Source organism: Bison bison, unplaced genomic scaffold (genome assembly GCF_000754665.1).
Source record: "Bison bison bison isolate TAMUID 2011002044 unplaced genomic scaffold, Bison_UMD1.0 scf7180017864460, whole genome shotgun sequence".
Taxonomy (NCBI): Eukaryota; Metazoa; Chordata; class Mammalia; order Artiodactyla; family Bovidae; genus Bison; species Bison bison.
Genome location: NW_011495022.1, coordinates 1,678,862 through 1,698,084, shown reverse-complemented (window position 1 = coordinate 1,698,084; position 19,223 = coordinate 1,678,862). Strand labels below are relative to the sequence as shown.

Genomic DNA, 19,223 nt, shown 5'->3' with positions numbered 1-19,223 from the left:
TGAAAGTGAAAAGTGAAAGTGAAGTCGCTCAGTCGTGTCCAACCCTAAGCGACCCCATGGACTGCAGCCCACCAGGCTCCTCCATCCCTGGGATTTTCCAGGCAAGAGTACTGGAGTGGAATGCCATTGCCTTCTCCTATCCTAGTGGAGGCAGGGAAATATTATGAACCCAGACTGCTAGTCTTCCTAAAGCTGGGAAAGCGGGTCCTAGACCCTCTAGACCCTGGGTCCCAAAGCGTTCCTAAGACCGAAGCTGAATCAGAACAAGAAAAAAATGAACCACTGACAAACGCTGAGTAACAAGTAACAGCAGTCTATTGCTGAGGGACGTTTAAAGAGAAACCTTTTCTGAGACACAGGCACAAAGGAAAGATCTACAGCTGAGGGTGAAACAAACACCAACCCTAGAGGAGTCTGAAGCCTGTCATCCCCTGAGGAAAAGAAGAGCAACAGCCGAAGCCAAAGCCAGTTCAAGTCCTGTCTAGACTAAATCAAGCCCTCCCCTGTCCCAACAAGAGCCCAGCAAAAACAAGAGTGGCTCACGTGCAAGTACAAATATGGTTTATCTCAATATTTACTGTCCTAAACAAGATGTCCAACATGCAACATACAAAAAGCAAGACTGGAAAAACAAACTGCCAAGAACAAAAACCAAATGATCTAACTAGAGGAAGAGAGACCCAGATATTGCAACTATTAGGTAAGGAACTAAGATAACTATTATTTATGCTTAAAGTTCTCATGGAAGATCTGCAAGACAACAGGCAAAACAGACAGGGATTACAGCAAAGAGAGAGACCATCAGAAAGAATCCAGAAGAAATACTACAAACCAAAAAACATGATAAAAGAGATAAAGTCCATTTACCAATGGCTCATCAACAGACTCAACACAGCTAAGGAAGCAGGCAGTGAACTTGAAAACAGATCAACAGAAAATATCCAAACTGAAACACAAAAAGAAAAAAATAAAATAGAACACCAACCTAGAATGGTGAGAAATTTTCATATCGTCTAACATACATGCAATAGGAGTTCTAGAAAGAGTAGAAAATAAAATGAGGCAAAGGAAATATTTGAAAAGAAAATGTCTTAAATTTTCCAAAACTAATGGCAGAAGTCAAACCAGAGACCCAAAAAGTGCAGCAAACAACTAACAGAATTAACACCAAATAAAACATTACAAAATAAAACTGCTGAAAATTAAAAATGAAGCAAAAAATTTAAAGGTGGCTAAGGAGATTAAAAACAAAAAAGGTATATAACCTATAGAAGACCAAAGATACAGTAACAGCAGAGTTCTCAGAAACCAAGGAAATGAGAAGGCAATGATACAGACATGCTATAGCAGGTGTGATACAGTTAACATGCTAAAAGAAAAAAAAAATCAAATAGTGAAAAAAAACTATACCAACTGAAAATAATTTTCAGACCTGAAACAGAAATAAACATTTTTTTTTAGGCAAACAAAATCTAAGAAACTTCAAAGCCAACAGACCTGTGATGCTAATATGTTTAAAGGAAGTTCTTTAGGCAGAAGGACTACACCAGCCAAAAAGCTGAAATGAGTAATACTGGAAATATCACAACTGAAGACATATGAAATTAATTTTTTATTTTAATTGTTATAAAGATATTATAGCAAAAATAGTAGCAGTATATTGTGTGCTTACAGTCTAGTGAAAGCAAAATGTATGAAAGCAATGGAGGAAAGTGTTAGAGAGATACTGTACTAAGGGATTACCAGTGTTAAATGCTATATTATTTGAAGATAAGACTCCATGAATTAAAGATGATAAACCCAGGGCAACCACTGGAAAAAATAAAGAGAGATAAATTACCAGCCAAGTCTATGCCCCAACCAGTGACGCTGAAGAAGCTGAAGTTAAACGGTTCTATGAAGACCTACAAGACCTTTTAGAACTAACACCCAAAAAAGATGTCCTTTTCATTATAGAGCACTGGAATGCAAAAGTAGGAAGTCAAGAAACACCTGGAGTAACAGGCAAATTTGGCCTTGGAATACGGAATGAAGTAGGGCAAAGGCTAATAGAATTTTGCCAAGAGAACACACTGGTCATAGCAAACACCCTCTTCCAACAACAAAACAGAAGACTCTACACATCTGGACATTACCAGACGGTCAACACCAAAATCAGACTGATTATATTCTTTGCAGCCAAAGATGGAGAGGCTCTACACAGCCAGCAAAAACAAGACTGGAAGCTGACTGTGGCTCAGATCATGAGTTCCTTATTGCCAAATTCAGACTTAAATTGAAGAAAGTAGGGAAAACCACTAGACCATTCAGGTATGACCTAAATCAAATCCCTTATGATTATACAGTGGAAGTGAGAAATTGATTTAAGGGACTAGATCTGATAGACAGAGTGCCTGATGAACTATGGACTGAGGTTCGTGACACTGTACAGGAGACAGGGATCAAGACCATCCTCATGGAAAAGAAATGCAAAAAAGCAAAATGGCTGTCTGGGGAGACCTTACAAATAGCTGTGAAAAGAAGAGAAGCAAAAAGCAAAGGAGAAAAGGAATGATATAAGCATCTGAATGCAGAGTTCCAAAGAATAGTAAGAAGAGATAAACAAGCTTCCTCAGCGATCAATGCAAAGAAATAGAGGAAAACAACAGAATAGGAAAGACTAGAAATCCCTTCAAGAAAATTACAGATACCAAGGGAACATTTCATGCAAAGATGGGCTCGATAAAGGATAGAAATGGTATGGACCTAACAGAAGCAGAAGACATTAAGAAGAAGTGGCAAGAATACACAGAAGAACTGTACATAAAAGATCTTCAGGACCAAGATAATCATGATGGTATGATCACTGACCTAGAGCCAGACATCCTGGAATGTGAAGTCAAGTGGGCCTTAGAAAGCATCACTACAAACAAAGCTAGTGGAGGTGATGGAATTCCAGTTGAGCTATTCCAAATCCTGAAAGATGATGCTGTGAAAGTGCTACACTCATTATGCCAGCAAATTTGGAAAACTCAGCAGTGGCCTCAGGACTGGAAAAGGTCAGTTTTCATTCCAATCCCAAAGAAAGGCAATGCCAAAGAATGCTCAAACTACCACACAATTGCACTCATCTCACATGCTAGTAAAGTAATGCTCAAAATTCTCCAAGCCAGGCTTCAGCAATACGTGAACCGTGAACTTCCAGATGTTCAAGTCGGTTTTAGAAAAGGCAGAGGAACCAGAGATCAAATTGCCAACATCCACTGGATCATCGAAAAAGCAAGAGTTCCAGAAAAATATCTATTTCTGCTTTATTGACTATGCCAAAGCCTTTGACTGTATGGATCATTTGAACCAGAACTTGGTTCAGATAAAGAAAGTAATGGGATCCTAGGAGATAACACCATCCTTATGGCAGAAAGTGAAGAGGAACTAAAAAGCCTTTTGATGAAAGTGAAAGAGAAGAGTAAAAAAGTTGGCTTAAAGCTCAACATTCAGAAAACAAAGATCATGGCATCTGGTTCCATCACTTCATGAGAAACAGATGGGGAAACAGTGGAAACAGAGTCAGACTTTTATTTTTTGGGCTCCAAAATCACTGCAGATGGTAACTGCAGCCATGAAATCAAAAGATGCTTACTCCTCGGAAGAAAAGTTATGACCAACATAGATAGCATATTAAAAAGCAGAGACATTACTTTGCCAACAAAGGTCCGTCTAGTCAAGGCTATGGTTTTCCCAGTAGTCACGTATGGATGCGAGAGTTGGACTGTGAAGAAGGCTGAGCGCTGAAGAATTGATGCTTTTGAACTGTGGTGTTGGAGAAGACTCTTGAGAGTCCTTTGGACTGCAAGGAGATCCAACCAGTCCATTCTAAAGGAGATCAGCCCTGGGTGTTCTTTGGAAGGAATGATGCTGAAGCTGAAACTCCAGTACCTTGGTCACCTCATGCGAAGAGTTGACTCATTGGAAAAGACTCTGATGCTGGGAGGGATTGGGGGCAGGAGGAGAAGGGGACAACACAGGATGAGATGGCTGGATGGCATCACCGACTCGATGGACATGAGTTTGGGTGAACTCCAGGAGATGGTTATGGACAGGGAGACCTGGCGTGCTGCGATTCATGGGGTCGCAGAGTCGGACACGACTGAGCGACTGAATTGAACTGAACTGAACTGAATGAAGATAAAATGTAATTATAAAAATAGTCCAAAAGAAGGCATAAAAACTACATAAAATCCAGCAAGATAGAAGATTTTAATCCAAACATATTAAGAATTAATTAAATATAAATGGTCTTACAAACCACTAAAAAGACAGAGACTGTCAGATTGGATATGAAAACAAGACCCAACTATACTAAGTCTATTAAAAAAAAAAACAACAACCACTGTAAATGTAAATGAAAAGAAGCTGGGATAGCTTCAGTAGTAACGGTAGTATCAGACAATGTGTACCTCAGAACCAGATGTATCATCATGGATAAAAAAAAGGACATGTAATAATGAAATCTTAACTAGTCACCTCAGTAAGAACTTCAAAATACAAAAAGCAAAAACCAATAGAAATGACAGGACAAATAAACACACAATTATAGTTGGAGAGTGTAATATTCCTCTTTTAGTAATTGGTAGAATAAGCAGACAGAACACTACAAAGCCCATGAACAACACCATGAACAATCCTGACGGTTGCAAATCACACCACCCACAGAGGCAGAATACACATGCACAGGACATGGAGAATACAGGCGCGTGAGGAAATCAGCAAAGAGAGCAGCTACTGGCTCCAAAACCAAATCTTAACAAACGTAAAATAAGTGAAGTCATTAAATATATGTCAGACAATAATTCACAAGTATTAACTCAAAACAGATCACAGATCTAAATATAAAACTTAAAATTATACAACATCTAAAACAAAACATAAAATCTTTGTGACCTTGGCTAAGGCAAAGATCTCTCAGCTATGATATCAAAAACCTGATTCATAAAAGGAAAAATTTTAAATCCAGATTTCATCAGAATTAAAAATCTTCTCTAAAAATGCTGTTGAGAATGAAAAGGCAAACAACAAACTGAGATGCAATTTTTGCATATGGCATATCTGACAAAGGACTTCTATCCAAAACACATACATAATGCTCAAAAGCCTTAATTACTTTTTAAAAAATGAGTAGAGTTGAACAGACATCATGAAAGAAAGTATATGGATGGCTAACGAGTACTTGAAAATATACTCACATCATTAACCATTAGAGAAATGCAAAGTAAAACAATACTGATAAACATCTAGACACATACTAGAGTAACTATAATTTAGAAACAAAATCTGATAATACTAAGTGCTGCTAAGATGCAACTGGAACTTCACACAATTTATGGGAATGCAAGATGATACAGCCACCTTGAAACTGCTGGTTTGGAAGTTTCTTAGAAAGTAAATAAACATACACTTACCATATGATCCAACATCCCACTCCTAGATATTTTAGCTCTTAAAAAAATTTCACACAAGACCTATACACAATATTTACAGTGACTATTTGTAATCACCAAAACCTGAACACAATCCCAAATGTCCTTCAATCAGGGAATGAATAAACAGACTGTGGTGCATCTACACAGTGGATTACTACCTACCAATAAGAAAGGAACCACCAATACACCCAACAACACAGATGAATCCCAAATGCAAGTATGTATGTGAAAGAAGTAAATTTAAAATGCTACAGACTTTGTCATTTTCCTTACATGGGATTCTGAAAAAGGCAAAAAACACAGAACATAAAACAGATGGGTGGTTGTCAGGGACTAAAGATGGAAGGAGGAGTTGACTAAAGAACATGATAGAATTTTTGGAGTTGACGTAATATTCCCTGGATTTCTTGACTGTGGTGATTACAGACCAGTTTGCGTTTGTCAGAACTCTCAGAACTGTACACTAAAATGGATGAATCTCATACTTAACTTTAAAGTGCAGGAAAAATGTTACACATTTTTAAGATATTTCAGGCTACCTCATTTAAAAAAAAATTTAACTAGACTTTATTAAATCTTAGACACCTTGGAGACTTCCTCCATACCAAAAATACATTGATTTTATTGAAAATAAAAATGAGTATTGTAGTATGGCAAAGTCCACAATGTGTCTTCATTGCCTGACTCTTGGAAACATTGCAAGGCTCCAGATTTTACAGGGCTGGGTTAGGCTTTGGCACCCTTCAGTGCTTCCACACTTTAGCTAACGTAAAGGTTAACATCTATGGACTCTCCAACTAGGAAGCTGGATTAATAGGCTGTGGAGGGAAAATGTGACAGAACTGTTCAAATTTGCATTCTACCTTAAGACTTCTTTCTGACCCACAGTAATAATACGTAAGCCTTCCCTCAGTGTCCACAGGGGACTGGTTCTAGGACACTCCACTGACACCAAAATCCACGGTGCTCAAGTCCCTTTCACAAAACGGCAAAGTACAATGAATGGCCCTCTCTATCTGTGCACGTTAAACCTGAAAATATGGAGGGTCGACGTGTACTTATTAAAAAACTCCACTTGTAAACAGACCTGTGCAGTTCAAACCCATGCTGTCCATGGGTCAACTGAAGTTTCACACAAGCAAAGTAAGAGGGAGAGCGTACTATAAACAGGGAAGGATGAAGAACTTCTTATATATCAAAACCAAACCAGATACTAAGAAATAATTATGACATCATACCAAACAGGCTCTGACTTCAATTTCTAAATGTCTAGGATTTCCTGCTGCTACTGCTAAGTCACGTCAGTCGTGTCCAACTCTGTGCGACCCCATAGACGGCAGCCCACCAGGCTCCCCTGTCCCTGGGATTCTCCAGGCAAGAACACTGGAGTGGGTTGCCATTTCCTTCTCCAAGGATGAAAGTCCGCCTCTTAGTGACTCCATGGACTGCAGCCTACCAGGCTCCTCCGCCCATGGGATTTTCCAGGCAAGAGTGCTGGAGTGGGGTGCCATTGCCTTCTCCCTAGGATTTCCTAGTATTAGCTAAATGTCTTCTTGGTGATGTTATATATATATATTTGCCATGTTGCACAGCCTATGGGATCTCAGTTCCTCAACCAGGGATCAAGGAGCACAAAGTCTTAACCACTGAAACAACAAGAAAGTCCCCCAAAAACGTTTTTAATGGAAAGGTTCTACTTATTCAAAAGAATTCACAAAGATTAATAAAAATGAAAATAAGAAAGCATTCGTGGCCTTGACAAAGAATAATTCATTCAACAAGAATGCTGACTAAATATTAATCATTACTTAGGCTGAGCGCTGTGTAAGCACTGCACAGTATCCAATGCTGAACAAACAAAATAATACCATCAAAACGCTGTTTTTAAAGACATAGCACACTTCTGCTTTTTCATAGAGTACATTTACCTCAAAGCCAAGTCTATCCTTTTCTTTCCAAAAACAAAAATGTGTTACTTTCTTATCCCAGAATTCATCTGGCTTCACTACACAAACCAGGGACACTTCAGCTGGAACAACATTCTATAAAATACAAAAAAAAAGAAAAAATTATACATGTAAAGTTAGTAATTTACTGAAGTTGTAAATTATTAGGTATTCATGATTGACCAGAGTAAGTAAGAGACCTCTGGAAAATAATTAAAGAGATAAAATACAAGAAATGCTGCAAACCGCAAAACATACATGGCAATAAATAAATATTTGAAAGAATCTGATTCAGAAAACAATGTTTAAAGACAGCACATGTGAATTATTTTTGTGTTTTACTGAATCTCTAATAGGAATATATTTAAACTGCAAGATAATTTTTAGTTGAGAAATTACTAAATTTGGCTTTTCTATGATATGAAAAAAATTTTTTCTAACACAATCATCTTAGAGAATTTCTTCCAATAATGTAAATCAATTTTCTAACAAATAAGCTTCTTATACCATTATACAAAGAAGCCAAGATTCTACATGATTATTAACTTGAAGAAGAGGACAAAGCTAAACCTCCACAAATACAATTTCACATTTGCTAGATACAGTTATTCACATCATCACCTAAAGAATGGAAATTAACATTTACTGAGCTAATATATATTCCATATATATCTTATCAGCAAGTCCCACAGAGTCTATTTTTAAAATATATCTTAATTAAACTTATCCATTTCTACCACCTACATTGCTAATATCCCCAAACAAATCAGCTTTTTGAAACCCTCTTAGCAGGCCTCCCACTTTTGCACTTTTTCATACTCAGAATAAAATTCAAACCCCTTAGCAAAGCCAAGAAGCCCGCCCAGCTCAAGGCCCCATGACCTCAGACCTCATCACACACCTCTCCCCTCTTAGCTCACTGCTCTACCACAGCCACGCTGACCTTCTTGCCGCTCCTGGAATGTGACAAATCTGTTCCCAGCTCAAGACTACGCCCTGATGTTTCCTCTGCCTGGGATGCTCTTTGCCCTATACCTAGAAGCACTTTCTCAGTTTATTTAGGATTCTACTCAAATAGTCCCTCCTCTTTAGAGACTTTCTCTGACCATCCTATATAAAGCAGCAACATTTGACTCAGTCTCCTTTCACCAATTTATTTTTCTAAATAGCATTATCAGTATATGATGTTACATTACTTAGTAATTTGCCTAATGGCTTATAGTCTGACTCCTCAGACAGAACATAGGCTTCCCAAGGTCAGGTACCTCATCTATCATGGCACTCCTGTATCTCCAGGGCCTATGACAGTGCCTGGCATATAGAAGATACTCCATGAGTCTCTGTTGAATAAATGAATTCACATTAACAAGTGGATCTCATCCTTCCGATGTTACAGAAGCATAAACTAAGCTTGAGAGAACTAAAGGAACTTGTCTAAAGGAACAGAGTTTGAAGGAATAGTACTAGAACAAAAACCAGGTCGGTCTGACTCTCAAGTTTTACCATAACATTCCAAACATTCTAGACCGGGGGTCAGTAAATTCTTTCTCTAGGTCCAGATAAAAAATATTTTAGGTTTTTAAGCCTATACAGTCTCTGTTGCAACTATTTTTATTCTGTCCACATAGTGTGAAAGATGCCATAAACAATACGTAAACAAAACTCTGTTTACAAGCTCTAGGGGTCAACCACTGTTCTAGACCATAACACTACTGAATAATAATAATGCTATATGATAATAAGTATTATTAGTATTGATCAGGGGAAAACAGAAAACCTTTCAATTTAAATATCTCACTGGACATGCCACAAATCTAGTGCCCCCTGCAATGACTGGGTTATGAATAAAGTTTAAAAAAACCCTCAGTGCTATCAAAACTTGTATCAGAGGGGGTGGGAAATTTAGAGTAAAATGAGGTTTATTTATATAATGACTATGGAAATCAAATATTCAAAATCACTAAGTATTAAAGCTGTTAGGGACAAAAGAAAACAAGCCAGTCATGTCAGAGAATATTGTACAGGCAGAGCTCTGGGCTCCCAAACAGCTGGTTCCAGCAACTTCTGAAATAAAAGCAACATAACTTTGTATGCAGAAACTATTTGACGAGGAGTAAACAACAAGCCATCGCAATTTCTGAAAAGGTAACTATTAACAAAATCCAAAAGTTGTTAAAACACCTATCAGAATAGAAATCACAAGAGGGGATTAAATCATCCATTGATTGTTCTTCAAAACTGCCACTGATCAAAGTCCAGTTCATACAGCAAGTCCCAAACAGCTCACTGGTGAAACAGTTGAATGGAAGAACCCAAGGTTGTAATTAATGGGTTTCTAACAATTTGTACAGAGAAGAGTTTGTCTCCAGGGTTTAGAATTTAAAAGCACTGGGAATATATTTAACAGAAAGAGTTACTAATGGGACACCAATCTGCGTTCCCTTAAAAACTGACCCAATGGAGCCTATGTCCTTTCCAATCCAAAGGAGGGAGTCTAATGATGAAGGGTAGGCCAACCAATCAAGAATAAGGTACTGGGCAGAAAATTTGGGAACCACCTCAGACACATCCCAGTGGTAAATATACACTTTTAAAGGGGCTTAGGCTGCTCCGGGTTCCAACTGTGATTTTCTCCCACGTTCACCACAAGAACATAGGTTAAGTTATTTAAAATCATTGAAGACTTTTGAGGATAACAGAACTTGTTTCCCAAGTTTGTGAGGATGAAATTAAACGAGGTCATTTATATAACAAGCTTAGTACATAGCACCTGAACCATACTAAGCACTAAAACTAAAATTATGAGTACCCATTCTTTGAGATTCTTTTTCTAAGAATTCTTTATCTTAAACAAAAAATAATCCATTAACAATCATTCTCCCTAGTTGTCATTTAAAAGTTTAAATTATATTCCTTTCCACAGAACCCTAAAGTAGTTACTAATTATTTGCCAGGTCATTTAAAATTCTTGATCTTTCTTTTAATATCACTGATACTTAATTGAATGTTCACCTGCCATGTAACAGCCAACATACCTTCCCCAAACTACCCTGCCATCAGTTCCTTTTACTGTATTCACTTAATTTTTGAGCTATCACTAAATCAGCCAGGAATGCCCTTTTCACTTTCTTTATTTTAAATTAGATAATCTCTTTAACTCACTTAACTTTAACTTTCTACATAAGCTCTTCTTAAGGAAACCCAGGTACATGAGAGCAATCTGTCCCCTTTTGCTCACTCAATTGTTGTATTTTTCTCAATATCCTCAATACTCTCATAATAAATCAACAAATAACTACTAGGAACCTACTACATGCAAGGGATTACAGAAACATTCTGTGAGGAACACTAGAAAGTATAAGCAAAAGACTAGGACCCACCCAGACCAGGGATTCTGTAGCCACAGCTGTTTATGAAATGCTTGTCTGTGAGCTGCTGAAGTCCCCAAGGACACAGCTACAGTTGAGTACATTTCTTCTAGATTAGAAACAGATACGACTATCACGAACCCTGATGATTCTTAGAGGAAAGAGGGAAACAAAGGGAGAAACCTATCAGAATTCTCAGCTTAGACTTACCCAGTCCTATTCCCTCCTTGAGGTGGGATAATGCAAATACTACAGCGTGAAGAGCGCCCAGATGAGTCTGATAGCCTCTGCCCTCACATTGTGAAACTCACTGGCTTCAATGCTTAAATTACTTAAACATGACATATTATTTTTGGTAATTTACTTATCTTTAGAATAGGGCTGAAATTTATTTTACTACTCAAGCAAAACCTATGAAGATCAAATCTGAACAATTCAACACTGATCTGTGCATTTCAGAACAAAGTCACTGCTTAGAAGCTTGGGCACAGTCCAATAAATGAAATGCATTTGCCACTATCATCTAATCTGTTGCTGTAAAATAAAACCATTTCCTGATAGCCAAAAATAAAATTACCTGTAGCATTAAGACTACTGTTTTCACCACATTCCACTGGGATTTTCTGCCATCCACAATCACGGTAAATCCTCTAGCCTTACACTTCTCACTGAAACAAAACAAAATTACAGAGTATATTAAAATAAGCTTCCTATTTTATTCTTCAAAATCATAAATAAAGCTTACGCTGAGTCATACATGGCACAGCATTAATTTCACTTGATTTGGTTTGCATGGTCAACACAATTCTTCAGGGTGTCCTTTCAGTTTTCTCAAGCAATTTACTTTTCTCATTTCAGGAAACATAGGCAATTTATAAGCTAATCTGGTGAGAAAATTACTCTAAAAGCATGTAAATTCAACATCTTAATATGAGAAAAAAAAACCAAACCAACATTCAAATAGCCTCACTGGCCCCTCAACCTCCTCATCTGTAAAATGGGATCACGGTGATAGGTAACTGATGCCTGCCAAGTGTGGATGTACTTCTTATCTCTTCTTCCTGCCAAGAGTATAAGGTTGCAAAGTGATATTTCAAAACCAGGTAGAAAATAAAGTAAGCTATTATTAAACCTTTAAAAAGAAGAAACATTACTTTGCCAACAAAGGTCCGTCTAGTCAAAGCTATGGTTTTTCCAGGAGTCATGTATGGATGTGAGAGTTGGATCATAAGGAAAGCTGAGCGCCGAAGAACTGATGCTTTTGAACTGTGGTTTTGGAGAAGACTCTTGAGAGTCCCTTGGACTGCAAGGAAATCAAACCAGTCAATCCTAAAGGAAATCAACCCCGAATATTCATTGAAAGGACTGATGCTAAAGCTCCAATACTTTGGCCACCTGATGCGAAGAACTGACTCACTGGAAAAGACTCGATGCTGAGAAAGATTGAAGGCAGGAGGAGAAGGGGATGACAGAGGATGAGATGACTGGATGGCATCATTGACTCAATGGACACGAGTTTGAGCAAGCTCCAGGAATTGCTGAAGGACATGGAAGCCTGGCGTGCTGCAGTCCATGGAGATGCAAAGAGTCGGACATGACTGAGCTACTGAACTGAACTGATTATTAAACCATTGGAAATGAGGTTCTTGTGTTCTTTGGGAGAAACTTAAAGAGGTGAAAATTTAGTGTATATAATAATTCAAAGCTTGAATACACCATATCGGACCTACCTCTGTTCTTACTTTTGCCTCTTAGTTGTTGACCAGAAAATCTTGAGTGCTGGAAAATGTGTTATTGCTATATATCATACCGAATTATTCAAGTACCAACTAAACACCTCCCAGGAGCCTGCCCTAGTAAAATCCAACAACTACATGGAAAAACTCTATCATAAGTGGAAAACTATATAGCTTTATTATTATTACTATTTGTTTTACTATAAAATCAAATTAATGCAAGGATCTCAACTGCCCTCCCTCTAACATAGTGGAAGAAACTGCAGATTTGCCTAGCAGAACAAGGATTTGGTAGTGAAATTTCTCCCCAAAGTTATCCCAATTGCCTACATTATAGAAAAGGTTAATAGGAGGCCTCTCCTGAGATTTAAATCCAACAGTCCATGGAATTTTACTAATTCTCTTTACTTTCTCCAAGCACTCATACTAACCTCTATAGGATTACTGGAGAAGTGATATCCAATTCTACTGAGAAACAGTAAGATCACAAGAATGAGGACAATATTGCTAAAGACCCAGAAGAAGAACAGGTGCTTCAGTAAGTGGGGACAGAAGCTGAGCTTTCAAAGAGAAGAGAGAAATGTTCAAGAGGTGAGGCAAATGCAAACACATGTCCATACAAAACACTTGCCCACAGATGTTCACAGCAGTACAGTTCATAAGAGCCAAAATCCGAAACAACTCAAATCTTCAAAAACTGATGAATGGAAAAACAAAATGTTTTTGTTTACTCCATTCAATAGAGTATTATTCAATCATAAAAAGAAATGAAGTGCTGATATGTACTACAAAATGGATAAACCCTGAAAACATTATGCTAAGTGAAAAGAAAGCCAGACCAAAAGTCCATATATTGGATGATTCCATTTATATGAAATTTCCAGAATGGGTAAATCCATAGAGACAGAAAGTAGATTAGTGGGTACCAAGGGCTGGGAGGAGGGGAGAACGGGATGAGGAGTGACTGCCAATGGGTACAGGTTTTCTTTTGGGGTTGATGGCAATGTTCTAGTAGTAGAGTGATGGTTATGCAATCCTGTGTAAATAACGAAAAACCACTGAAATAAACACTTTAAAAAAGTGATAGGTATGTGACTTGGATTTTGCATTATAAAATAAAAGATCCACTAACCACTCTTGAAGGGTGGGGGTGAGGGAATACAATGATCACTTTCATACTGGCAACATAAAGCCTTGCTGGGGAAGCAACTCTGATTATCTAATTGCTAGCTGTGGGACCAGGTAGGAAGAAAGACCACTGTGACTGAGGGGGGATACAAGCGTTAGAAGGACCAGCCTAACAGAGTAACTGTCAGCAAGGGGTCACCAGAGGAGTGGCAGGGACTCTACCAGTGCAGAATGGAAGTTTGCAGGAAGGGGAGCTAAAGACATGTGGAGCTTCCCAGTGAAGGGCCTTCCCTGGTTGGGACTGGAGCCAAGAAAAATGTGTCATCCTCATAATTTGGCACTTTCTTGTCACTGGCATCTGTATCTCTGAGGCACAGGTTGCACAATCAATTTGTTGAACAAGCAAGTTTTATACAAACACATTTATATTTCAAAGCACAATAAATTAATCTGTATACTAAGACAAAGTAATGAAGCTTGCAAATACCATCTGTAGGAACTTAAGGGCATAAAATACTCTATATTTATCTTTTAGAGTACTTAAAAACAGCCTTAATCATATTTTTTTCACATTTTACTAAGATAGATAAAGAAAATACACACAATGCAAAGCTACTACATATGTGAAAACTGCAAGACCAACTGATACTACAAACTACTTGAAAGGAATTCTTTTAAAAATTTCAATCCTACAAGTGGACTGATAGTTTCAACTGTGTTTAATGAGAATATACGTAGATTTAGAAGTATATTATGTCCCTTACAAATGTTGTATTGGAGTAGCTGAAGTGCTACATTAGTAAATTCCTATACTACTATTAACATGTTCATAGTTTTAAGACCAATATACAAAAAAAAAAAATCTATTAAGACCCTACCTTGTTGTTCATACTCCATTAGAGCCTTTCAAGGGTCTGGTGGCTGAATTAAAACAGCTTTTAAAAGAGAAGTGGCTCCTTCACTAGTTCATTCACTTTGGCAAGAAAGAGTCTATCAGTGGATTTTCTGGGGTCAGTATTCTGTAGCTCTTTACTAATTTCTTTGATTACAACCAAGGGCTCCTTTTTTCCCACTCCAAGAGCTCTGCTTATACTTCCACCATGCCACTAATTTCACTTATGCTTTTCTTATAATTGCTTGTTTATAATTCATCTTCATTGGATAACATGCAAGGATATTACTGTCTTACTGGCATCTGGGAAGCTTCCAGCTCAATGCTTTAAATACAGAGGGCCCCTAAAAATGTCAGAAGCCACACATAGCACTCCCTGGTCAGAACATAACAACGGTTCCTTCTCATCAGGCCCTCTAAGGTCTGACTCCAGCCCCTCTGGACGTTCTCCCCAAACAAACCCTGGCCCTCTCTCAAACTGCTCCACCCACACAACCCTCCTTACTGACCCCACAACGCACTGAGCCTGCACTGCCTCAGTGTCCTTCTTTCCACTTACTGCTCCTTCTGTCTAAAACAGTCTTTCTTAAATGCTCTTTCATCAGCTATCTATATAGCCTGGCCCTCACTTCACTCATCTCTGGTAAAATGTTATCTTTTGTACAATATTACCACACACTCCTCCCCACTCCATCCCTCCCTCAGCTCCTTTCATGCTCTGTTCCCCAGTACTTATGGACAGCCAATGCACTGTGAATAACAGTCATTTCATCATTCGCATATAAGGCCCATACACGCAAGGACTGAGCCTTTGTTCACCCATTACCTCAGCATCTAGAAAGATGAGGAACTCATTACAGGATCTCATGTATTTACTGAGTGACTGAAGACTTATGAGCTTAATTTCTGTGTGACTCTTGACAAGTCATTCATTAAACCCTTGTATGATGAAGCTTTTTTCTGTAATATAAATGAGTTTTTCTACAATTAGGAAGAATAGACCTAAAATTCAATTTCAAAAAAAAACCAAAACAAAACTTGAGAGAAACAGAAAGGTAACTTCTATAAATGGTGACTCTACAGAATTAGATTAATCTGGGCAATTACTTGGCAGCATTTCTATAGAGAGGATTTAGGTATGGGTAAAGTGTTAGTCTAGATGATAGAAGATGTTGGTCTAGATCACTGTTAAGGTACCTTCCAATCTTGACATTCCATGATTCTATAACTGGATGACCAACAATTTCCCTGTGAGCTAGGAAAATGCTATGATTTTAAATGTACCTTGAATACATGGTTGAAAGAAAATATTAAAACAAAAAAGATCTAAAAGATTTCCATTATGTTCCACTAGGTTCACCACAGTTATCTTTATATGTCAACTCTAAGTTGTAATAGATGCAGGCTAAATGTAAATGATTTTAGAGTTTTCAATTGCAATGGCATTGTGATTATAACAGAGGTGAGTACAACAGTGACTAGAAACACAGGCTTTAGTTAGGCCACCAGGTCCAAATCCTAATGTGCTACAGGTTCTTGATCAAGATACTTAAATTCCACACACTTTCTAAGCCTCAGTTCCCTTATATGTAAGACAGGGCAAGCCAAGGAAAACAGTGATCATCTAATAGGGCTGTTACGAGAATTAAATGACTTACTGTTATCTATTATTTCTTTAAGTACAGAATATTCTTTTCACATAGGCATCCCAATCATCCATAAGTAAACTAATGCACTTTATCATCCATAAGTAAATTCTCAGGTCCATTTCAAATTTAGTGTTCTCAAAGGAAAGCAAGATGAGCCTAGACAGAGTTGTTTCCAACAAAATGGCTTCTACTGAGCTGCAACTTCTACATGATTGATTTTTCCAACAAAACGTGTGATGCTGTGAGAATGCTCAGTCAGCCTGAGTACAAAGACCTCTGAAGAAAGTGAAGTAGTCAGATAAGAGCAGAAACCCATATCCACTGGCTATGGATCACTAAGTATGAGGTACTGCACAGGGCTATGAAAAAATACGTAAGACAGTTTCTCCCATGAAGAAGCTTAAGATCATTTAGAAAGATGAAAAGGTGGGGAGCAAGTATTTTAATTAGTGTCCAATCTCTGTTCACTGACATTACCTTTTTAATGTTACAAGGGAAGCAACATACACTTTTGAAATGTTTTAAAATATAAGACAAATAAATGGAAAATTTCAAGAATTATCACCAAACACATTATGATTGAATGTCTTAAGAGTCAGAAACGGCAAGTGCTATAAGTCTGAAGAAATGCTGGCAGATTCTGGGAAATACCTATATAAGCAGCTAATGAAAATTAACACAAAAGGAAACAGAGCAAGAGGAATATAAGCAAAGGAACCTCATCAATTTGGGAAAATTTCTTAATTTCTCTGCCCTCAATTTTTTCATGCATGAAATAGAAATAATATCATTTTGAAGACTGAGTTAATGCAAGTGCTATAAAAGTGTCTTGCGTGATAAATAAGCACTCAAGAAACAGGAACTGAAAGGGTGGGTTAAACCACACAAAGTCTTGGCAGAGCAGTTGAGAAGACTGAAAGACCCTCATCGAGAGTGCAGTCATAGTCTTTTTTGTCTTCACAAAGCATGGTGAACAATGTCTGCACTTTGTATCAACAAAATAAACAGACTATTGCATTAAAGTTCATTGTGTGAAAGAAGAGGTCTAGAAAACTGAGAAGGATGACAGAACTGTTGTTTTAGCGAAATTAATTTTGCTCTTGTGTACAAATGGGGGAGAGACTGGAGATAAGAGAAATTAGCCTGGATACTGCTGTACTAGCCCAGCCTGACAACTAAGCCATCCCTTGACGTGAACTTAAGCATAAGGGAACAGAAAAGACAACACATTTAAAAATTCATGGCAAAGAAAGGAAATGCTAACTTAGCTCTCACATTTTAAAATGGGACAATGTAAGTTTTCAATACATAGTCATTGAACAAATGAAATTAATCTTTAAAAAGCACTCATCAACAGCATAAAGCATGTCCGGAGCACTTAACTACAATAGGTCAACACAATTATACTTCATTTGCCGGAACTGCTTTTGCTAAGGAGGAAAGGAAGGCATTGGCTCAAACTTTCTTAGAAGCATGCCCCATAAAAAACAGAAATAGAGAAGAGCCATCCAAGGCACACTCGCAGACTATACTGAGCTTTCTAAAGTCTAAGACAAACCAATGACCAATCAGTGTTACATACATATTCAAGTTATCTTCTAAGTGCTCTGTAAGGGGCCACTGCAGTAGAAGTGGAGTCTGAGAAGGCAGGGATGAGCAGAAAAGGTTGTGAGCCTCAACTTCTAACTCTTTCGTAAATTTAGATTCTCTGTAAGATCTTCTTTGAATAAAAATGCCCAAAGATATTTTTTCATTCTGAATGCATAGAATATACAGTCCATAGAATTCTGGCAATTGTGCAACTACCTATATGGGATTCAAATTATAATTTCACTATTCTAAATAAGAACTACCCAGCTGTTATAGCTCCTTTCATGATGTATTTTGGGTAGTTTTCATGACTTCATTCTGGTTGGTTCCTTCAGTATCCACATAAGAAACACCTAAGGTACCCAAATCATTTTTATTGGCATTGTGGATATGGGGATAAAGAAAACATAACTTTGCAATCTAATAACTAACTGATTAAACAGTGAACTCTATGACATCAAGCAGACGTGAATAGGAAAAACTGTTTAAGGGCTCCTCACAAAGACAACAGTAACAAAAAGTGGCTGAGAAACACTGATATATATGTTTTGTCACACGTTTCTAAAACACATGCATGCGTGCTCAGTGGCTCTGTCATGTCCGACTCTCTGTGACCCCATGGACTGTAGCCGTCCAGGCTCCTCTGTTTATGGAATTTTCTAGGCAAGAATACTGGGGTGGGTTGCCATTTCCTTCTCCAGGAGATCTTTCCCAGCCAGGGACTTAACCTAGGTCTCCTGTATTATAGGTGGATTGTTTATCACTAAGTCACCTGGGAAACCCTTTTAAAAAACAGGCAGTCTCAATATCTATTATCATACTTTGTGTAATAGTACTGAAACAAATTTCATTTTATACTTTGAAAGTAAACATGCTTCTGATGTAAAATTTTGAAATATAAAAAGAAATAATTTCTCCTTTCATACTTGTTAGCATTTGTCTTACATATCGCGGCGCTCCCGTGTTGGATGCATATATATTTATAATTGGTATATCTTCTTCTTGGATTGATCCTTTTATCATTATGTAGTGACCTTCTTTGTCTCTTTTCACAGCCTTTGTTTTAAAGTCTATTTTATCTGATATAAGTATTGCTACTCCTGCTTTCTTTTGGTCCCTATCTGCATGGAAAATCTTTTTCCAGCCCTTCACTTTCAGTCTGTATGTGTCCCCTGTTTTGAGGTGGGTCTCTTGTAGACAACATATGTAGGGGTCTTGTTTTTGTATCCATTCAGCCAGTCTTTGTCTTTTGGTTGGAGCATTCAACCCATTTACGTTTAAGGTAATTACTGATAAGTATGATCCCGTTGCCATTTACTTTATTGTTTTGGGTTCCAGTTTATACACCGTTTTTGTGTTTCCTGTCTAGAGAATATCCTTTAGTATTTGTTGGAGAGCTGGTTTGGTGGTGCTGAATTCTCTCAGCTTTTGCTTGTCTGAGAAGCTTTTGATTTC

The 19,223-nt window shown here is 37.7% G+C and overlaps 1 protein-coding gene across 5 annotated transcripts in view; it reads right to left on the bottom strand.

Moving 5' to 3' along the window:
- SESTD1 (SEC14 and spectrin domains 1) overlaps positions 1 to 19,223 on the bottom strand; it is a 144,449-nt gene that overhangs the window by 60,868 nt on the left and 64,358 nt on the right. For 4 of the 5 annotated variants that reach the window (XM_010859749.1, XM_010859747.1, XM_010859748.1 and 1 more), the window contains 2 exons: positions 11,351 to 11,441; positions 7,388 to 7,501 (listed from right to left, as the gene is read on the bottom strand). In XM_010859749.1, the coding sequence (XP_010858051.1) occupies positions 7,388 to 7,501; positions 11,351 to 11,441 (205 nt within the window). Of the gene's footprint in view, positions 1 to 7,387; positions 7,502 to 8,670; positions 11,285 to 11,350; positions 11,442 to 19,223 lie in introns of those variants that run through there. The other variant, XM_010859750.1, reaches the window with a different exon arrangement.